This window comes from Dendrobium catenatum, unplaced genomic scaffold (assembly GCF_001605985.2).
Source record: "Dendrobium catenatum unplaced genomic scaffold, ASM160598v2 fragScaff_scaffold_976, whole genome shotgun sequence".
Lineage (NCBI taxonomy): Eukaryota > Viridiplantae > Streptophyta > Magnoliopsida > Asparagales > Orchidaceae > Dendrobium > Dendrobium catenatum.
The window spans coordinates 635,178-642,784 of record NW_021319438.1 but is presented as its reverse complement, the minus strand read 5'-3'; the positions used below and the strand labels follow the sequence as shown (position 1 = coordinate 642,784).

Genomic DNA, 7,607 nt, shown 5'->3' with positions numbered 1-7,607 from the left:
TGTCACTAAACTTTTGCAAGACTTTCAGTTGACATTTGTAATCTAATCGTCCTCAAGGACGAGTAAGACCATTGTACTTTGCTATAATTTTAGCATAATCATTTTCAACTGGGCTAAACCCCATGATTTTTTTCCATTTCCCAGATTTTCCATGCAAACAAAAAATTTATGTTCTTTGTGTGTGAGCTAGATATCCGTGCAACGCTAAGACGTATAATTACTATCGTCGCGTATATTTTAGCCCGCAACAAGCTTCAAGATTTATTAAATCTGGATGTACATAATTTACTAAATCCCCTAAACATGTCAACAAAGAGCATAACATAAACACGAACAATCCAAAAATTTTAGAAACAAAGAACAAATTAATTCGGTTGACTATATGAAAATTTAGGTTAACTATTCTTACACGTTAATCTTTTCTCTTGCTCTCTCCTTTTCAATAATTGCAATCACTACACTATAGGATAACCAAAAGAGACGAGGTATCCATTATTAGTATCCAATCACAAGTGGTAACAGTGAAGAATTGAACCATAGAGAAAGGGAATTAACCTCTCAACAATATTTCTTAAATTAACATATGAGATTAGCTGCAACATAACTGAACACATGATCTTAAATCACACAGAGACGAGTTTCACCGAAGCTCACATAGAGAAGAGTCCAGTCGCAGCTCACACGAACATTGAATCACCACCATTCACCTGTAACAAGCACAATGAATTACAACCACAAGTGTATACATCATAAGGCTATAATATCATATAATAAGTAAGAATCAGCAACAAGTGTAATTAGACTTTAATAAAGTCTTGCTTTCTCATAATAACTCCATGTCTTTCTTCTATCACGCATTTGTCATCTATTTATGGTATCAGAGCAACGGTTCTTGGAGCAAGCAGAACTAAGAGAATTTAGTTCCTGGAGTAGATCAAATTGAGAGGTAATTAAGTCACATAAAATCTTCTCATGGCTCAATCGTCCTCCTCCCAATTTGGAAATCCAACAACAAACTCACCCACAAAATCTTGTGTTATACCTCCATCATTGAAATTTGTCATTTATAATATCAAAACTATCGTACCCACCCAATTATCAAATGATAATTATCCAAAATAGAAATCCCAAGTAACAAAACTACTGAGAGCAAATGGCTTCACCAATTTCATAGATCCCAATACATCTCCACCACCCCACCTGCAGCAAGCCTCAGACGGGCCATCCATGATAAATACCAAACACACAAAATGGGTTCTGATTGATCAGAACCTAGCAACAACCTTTGTTTTACAATAACCTCAGCAATCTTACCCTATGTACTTCATTTAAACTCACCTGGTGCCATTTGGACTGCCATTGAAAGAAGGTTACAAGCCTCAAACAGATCTAGAGTTATACAACTCAAAAATGAATTACACAATGTTTCAATGAAATAAAAATCAATAGCATAATATCTAAATGAAATTAAGATTCTTGCTGACAATATTGCAAGTGCATGTGCCACCATTGACAAAGAAGATATAATTCTATATACATTGAATGGATTATCTCTAGCATACCAATCATTCAAAAGTATAATTTGCACCATGGTGCAACCAATTAGTCTTGATGATCTATATGCATTATTGATAAGTGAAGAAATCAATCTCAATGTTGAAGCAGCTAGACAACCTAACTTCCCAGATCAAAATATTGCATTATACTCCACAAGAGATAGAGGAAGAAGAGGCAAAGGCCGTTTCATATCCCATATTACTCGATCCACAACGCAACCAATACCCATATGCGAAATATGTAACAAGAAGGGACACTCTGCCACAACTTGTTGGCACATATTCAATATAAACTACAATCCTCCAACACAAAAAACTAACACAGCTCTAACAACCACTAACCACAACTTCAACCCATACTGGTATTTAGACTATGGTGCTACATCTTATGTCATAAATGACATCAACAGTTTAACATTACGTGATCCCATCCCACACAATGGAACCGATGTTATAATATTGGAGATGGCAACACACTTCATATCGCTTACACTGGAGCTGGGCTGCTACTGACCCCCAACAGTAAGCTTAAATTACCTAAAACTCTACATATTCCAACACTATCTCACAATCTTCTTTATATTTGCCACCTAACCAAAGATAACAACATCACTATTTAATTCAATGCTTTCGATTTTACTGTCAAGAATATCAAGACCAACAAAACTCTATTGAAGGGTCTAAGCCGTAATAGACTCTATCCTGTCCCAACCCTCTCAAGCACTCATCAACATTCAGCTCTCTCCGCTATTAACAAACACCAAATTGTTGCCATCTGGCATAATAGACTTGGTCATCCCCACACCCGCACCATGGCAACCATCTCCAGTACAAACAAACACCTCAAAATACCCACATTTTTCTGATTTGTGCTCTGCTTGTAAAATGGCCAAGGGCCACAAATTGAAATTTCCTATTTCTACTTCTAGTTCTATTGTTCCTTTAGAACTAGTTCATTCTGATGTATGGGGTCCAACCCCAATGACCTCACATTAAGGGTATTGATATTATCTCATTTTCATAGATGTTTTTTTTTCATATTTCTATAGATTTTTCCCATGAAATGCAAATCCGAGGTGTCATCAATCTTTGTCAATTTTCATATCATGATTGAGAAACAAATACGACACAAACTCAAATAATTTCACTCAAATGACTATAAGTTTGCTAAAATCAGAGTTTGGATGGTCCCTATTTTTATTTTGGATGTCTCAATCTCATATTTGTATCGAGATTTGTGCTTGATCAAAATAATTTTTTATGACATATCAATAACATATGCAAAATAACAAATGAAGTTGAAAACAAGATTGCCAACCTAAGATATTAAGAAACCTAGTACATGTAACAAAGATATTGCACTTAATAAATAAGATATGTTTATCCATTAATAAATAATAATTACTTGCTAGTTATCACGAAATCCAAATTTGCATGTTATTTGCTCGATCTCAACAAGTAAAGGTCCTACAAAGATAACAACATAACTATTTAATTCAATGCTTTTGGTTTAACTGTCAAGAATATCAAGACCAACAAAACTCTATTGCAGGGTCTAAGCCATAATAGACTCTATCCTATCCCAACCCTCTCAAGCACTCATCAACATTCAGCTCTCTCCGCTATTAACAAACACCAAATTGCTGCCATCTGGCACAACAGACTTGGTTATCCCCACACCCGCACCATGGCAACCATCTCCAATACAAACAAACACCTCAAAATACCCACATCTTCTGATTTGTGCTCTGCTTGTAAAATGGCCAAGGGCCACAAATTGAAATTTCCTATTTCTACTTCAAGTTCTATTGTTCATTTAGAACTAGTTCATTCTGATGTATGGGGTCCAACCCCAATGACCTCACATTAAGGGTATCGATATTATCTCATTTTCATAGATGTTTTTTTCATATTTCTATAGATTTTTCCCATGAAATGCAAATCCGAGGTGCCATCAATCTTTATCAATTTTCATATCATGATTGAGAAACAAATACGACACAAACTCAAAATATTTTCACTCAGATGACTATAAGTTTGCTAAAATCAGAGTTTGGATGGTCCCTATTTTTATTTTGGAAGCCTCAATCTCATATTTGTATCGAGATTTGTGCTTGATCAAAATAATTTTTTATGACGTATCAATAACATATGCAAAATAACAAATGAAGTTGAAAACAAGATTGCCAACCTAAGATATTAAGAAACCTAGTACATGTAATAAAGATAATGCCCTTAATAAATAAGATATGTTTATCCATTACTAAATAATAATTACTTGCTAGTTATCACGAAATCCAAATTTGCATGTTATTTGCTCGATCTCAACAAGTAAAGGTCCTACAAGAAATAAAATAAAATAAATATAAACAAGCAAATTTGAGATCTAACTATACTATCCATGATAATCTTAGCAATCATGAGGATGCGATCAATTTAAGGTTCAACCAGTTACAACAATTGAACCTTAAAATAGAAGATCCCATACGAATAAAATTTAAATTAATAATATAATTACATTAAAATGTTAGATAACAACAATCATAATATAATTGAGAACTAATTAATCTAAGTTTCAAACAATATTGCGGAAGAAAATAAAAAATGCTTACAAAGAGGAAATATATAAATAGAAATTAGGAAATGTAATTTGTTTCTAATGTAATGTAATTTGTAATATTCAAAAATTAATGTAATTGATTTCTTTTATAATGTAATTTGTAATATTCAAAAATAAAAAAGAGGGAGGTATACCTTTCAGAAAATCCTATTATTTGGTTACCCATGATTAAATGAAATATATGAGTGATAGGAAAGAAATATAAGTGGTATATTTTATATTAAAATAATATAGAGTGATATGCATGTAATATTAAAGTTTTAAGTGTTAGATATGTAAATAGAATGGTATGTAAATTTCCTTATTAAATATTATAGGAATATATACCCTCTTAAAATTCTGCCTCCTAAAAATATTATTTTTAATAAAGAAATACCATCCCAAAATGTCCACCCCATCCCTCCTCCCCATGGACCCCATCCACGAAACGAACGCTCCACGGCATACAAGATGTACGGTCAAGATCAACCTTTCATTCGAACCAGATCATCCACGCTGGCAATCCTCGTCAATCATCTCCAACCAATAATAAGCGTCCTTACTATCAATTTCGAACGCGTCCCTCCCGCTCCTATAAATGTCCTCCTTCTCCCTTACAATTCCAGAACCAATTCACAGTTACCTTTGTCGGTTAGGGTTTCTTCATCCTTCTCGTTTCAACAACAATGAGCTCCGCGGTGGCGAAAAAGGGCGGCAGGGGAAGAGCCGCCGGAACCAAATCCGTTTCCCGGTCGCTGAAGGCTGGCCTTCAGTTCCCCGTCGGGCGGGTTGCCCGCATTCTCAAGGTCGGCCGATATGCCCAGCGCGTTGGTTCTGGTGCTCCAGTCTACCTGTCCGCCGTTCTTGAGTACCTTGCGGCTGAGGTAAATGATTGATTCCTTGATCGGTGACCTTGGAATGTTGATTCGCTTTTCTAATTCAACTTATTTTCGTTTAGGTTTTGGAATTGGCTGGAAATGCGGCGAGGGACAATAAGAAGAGTAGGATTATTCCTAGGCACATTCAGCTTGCGATAAGGAACGACGAGGAGTTGAGCAAGCTTCTTGGAACCGTGACGATCGCTAATGGCGGAGTACTGCCAAATATTCACCAGAACTTGCTGCCGAAGAAGCAAGCCAAGGGGAAGGGGGAAAACAACTCTCTGTCCCAGGAATTTTAGATCGTTCGCTGCTTTCTCTTTGCTCCCAACTAATTAGACAATAGAAACTACTTTATTGCGGATGTTATGTTATATTGATATAAATATGTGTAATTTGTCTGTTGTAGCAATACAAAGTCTTGTTTATGGGATCTGGATACGTTCTATGATTTTGGCAATGCTTCTCTGAATCTGGTTTCAAACATCATTTAGCCTGTAGAAATGAAAAGTTTTGTTATCAAACAAAGGTATATGATTATAAATTTATAAATTTTCAGTAATCGTGCAGCTTTACTAATCGATTTGACTATCTTGTCAAAATAAACAAAACCGGTTTCAGACAGAAAGCTTGGATCAATTGCACAAAGAAAAAAAAAGGTTTACTCTGTTTGCCTTTTTCTATATTGATAGCTAACTTCCAATCATAACAGTCTGTTTCAAGGCAATCTGGGGCTTTGAAAAACATTTTGAAGAAATCAATCCACAAAAATTATTATGTAACCAGTTCCCTATATCACCATTAACCTCAAAATTAAATTTTGTGAGTTATATTTTGTTTGTTATCATATGTAATGCCACATGCAACAAAAAATAGTGGTAAGTGATGAAATTTTTATATGAAATCATGTTCATAGTCAGCTCATACATGATATTTTTACTCATTTACAATTTTATAAGCGAACATGAATTTTAATGAGCAAACCAAACTATGTCAGATTTTGTTTAATTTTTACAATACTTGTTTATTTTATGGAAACAATTAAGTTCATATTTTCATTTTATTGAATTATTTACTTTTTTTGGTACTTATTATTAAAATTTTAATCAAAATTAAAATTAATCATAGGATTTTTTTTTTCTAAAATCAAAATTATATATCCTTGGAACTAACTCCTTAATTAATAAACTATTCATTCATGTTTATGTAGAAATATGGGTAGTGCATTGTGCTTCTTATACTTTTTTTAATAAAAAATAAGTAATTTTCCCTCACCAGGCCTTGCTGGTTCATAAATTATGACTTCACTGATTTCTCTTATGGAGTTAACAACCTTCAGTTAAAGACAAATAACCAGCCATACAACATTTATCATATGGTATATTTTCTTTAGACACACTTAAGTTTCATTTGGGATGACTTTATTATTGTTTTTTAAAGCGACTTTTTAGTTCAAAAATATTTTGAATTAAAAGTTTTGTGCTAGAAAGTTATTTTAGAAAGTAGTAATAAAGTTGTCTTAAACAATAACAATCCTCATGTAGACTAAATTGTAAGGCAAGCATAAGGAAAACTAAAATAGTCAAATCATTCTTATAAGAATCCCCCAAAAAATACCTAAATGCTTACAATCATCACTCTATGATATGTAAAAGGTTACATCGTAAAAGTTGTGTATAGAAAGTTATTTTTATTTTTTGCTAAGATAAATTATAAATTAAATCAAAATATTTGTGAAATTTCTATATTTTTTAAAACTAGGATAGGTAGCATGTGACCTATCTCGATTTAAACAACTTTTTAGAATTGGTCTGGAAGCAGAAAATGGATTGAAGTCGCTCAAAATAGACATTCTCTCTCACTAAATTTCTTCTCTCTAAGCCCATTACCCAAAATGAATTACATGAAATGGAATAGTGGATTCAAATATTTTCATATAAAATTTTACTATAGCATCATGGCACTGGCCACAATGCCCCGGAGAGCACTTTCGCGGGTGCGTTTCTAACCACAGCGCCCTGACGCCCTAGGGGGAAAGTCTAAAAAATTTCAGACATGCAAACAAACCATCAGGACCTGCTTTAGAACACATACAAACTTTAACATGCACCCAAAACATTACCACACATTTGGAAAGGTTCAAATGAACGAATTTAATAATTTATTTTACTTAGGTTGGACCAAAACTTGTTAAATTGAATAGTAAATCCGGAGGTATTACACCAAGTCTGAAAGGCCCAACCTCTTTTTATATGAGAAGTGAGGGTCTATTTATATATTTTTTAGAGTGACATGTCCCATAAATATAGAGAAGATTTAGAGGAGATTCATTCCTTTATGAGACAGTCTTTATTGATTCCCTTCAATCATTTAAGTGTCTTAATGATGTTAGAATGAAGCAATCTTAAGCTTGTTGGATTTGTCTCGTTGAGTCAGATCAATTTGATTAAAAGCATGAAATATTTAGAGATCATTTGATATCAATCAATGTCTAGAAGCTTCCAAATATGCTCCATGCTATTGATTTGGGCCCATTTGGGCTCAGATTTGACCAATTTTTGTGTGGTCGGGTTC

General features: G+C 33.8%; 1 protein-coding gene across 1 annotated transcript; it reads left to right on the top strand.

Moving 5' to 3' along the window:
- The first annotated feature begins 4,769 nt into the window (after positions 1–4,769).
- LOC110101644 (histone H2AX-like) lies at positions 4,770–5,484 on the top strand. The gene is made up of 2 exons (XM_020829632.2): positions 4,770–5,039; positions 5,114–5,484. Exons 1-2 carry the CDS (start codon positions 4,842–4,844, stop codon positions 5,333–5,335), a joined length of 420 nt encoding a protein of 139 aa, XP_020685291.1. The 5' UTR covers positions 4,770–4,841; the 3' UTR covers positions 5,336–5,484.
- Positions 5,485–7,607: the final 2,123 nt, after the last annotated feature.

Bases quoted from the DNA above. Each gene is read 5' to 3' on its own strand.
- LOC110101644 (XM_020829632.2), top strand. From the start codon at position 4,842: ATGAGCTCCGCGGTGGCGAAAAAGGGCGGCAGGGGAAGAGCCGCCGGA. The intron at 5,040-5,113 runs GTAAATGATTGA...ATTTTCGTTTAG, and splicing joins TTGAGTACCTTGCGGCTGAG to GTTTTGGAATTGGCTGGAAA.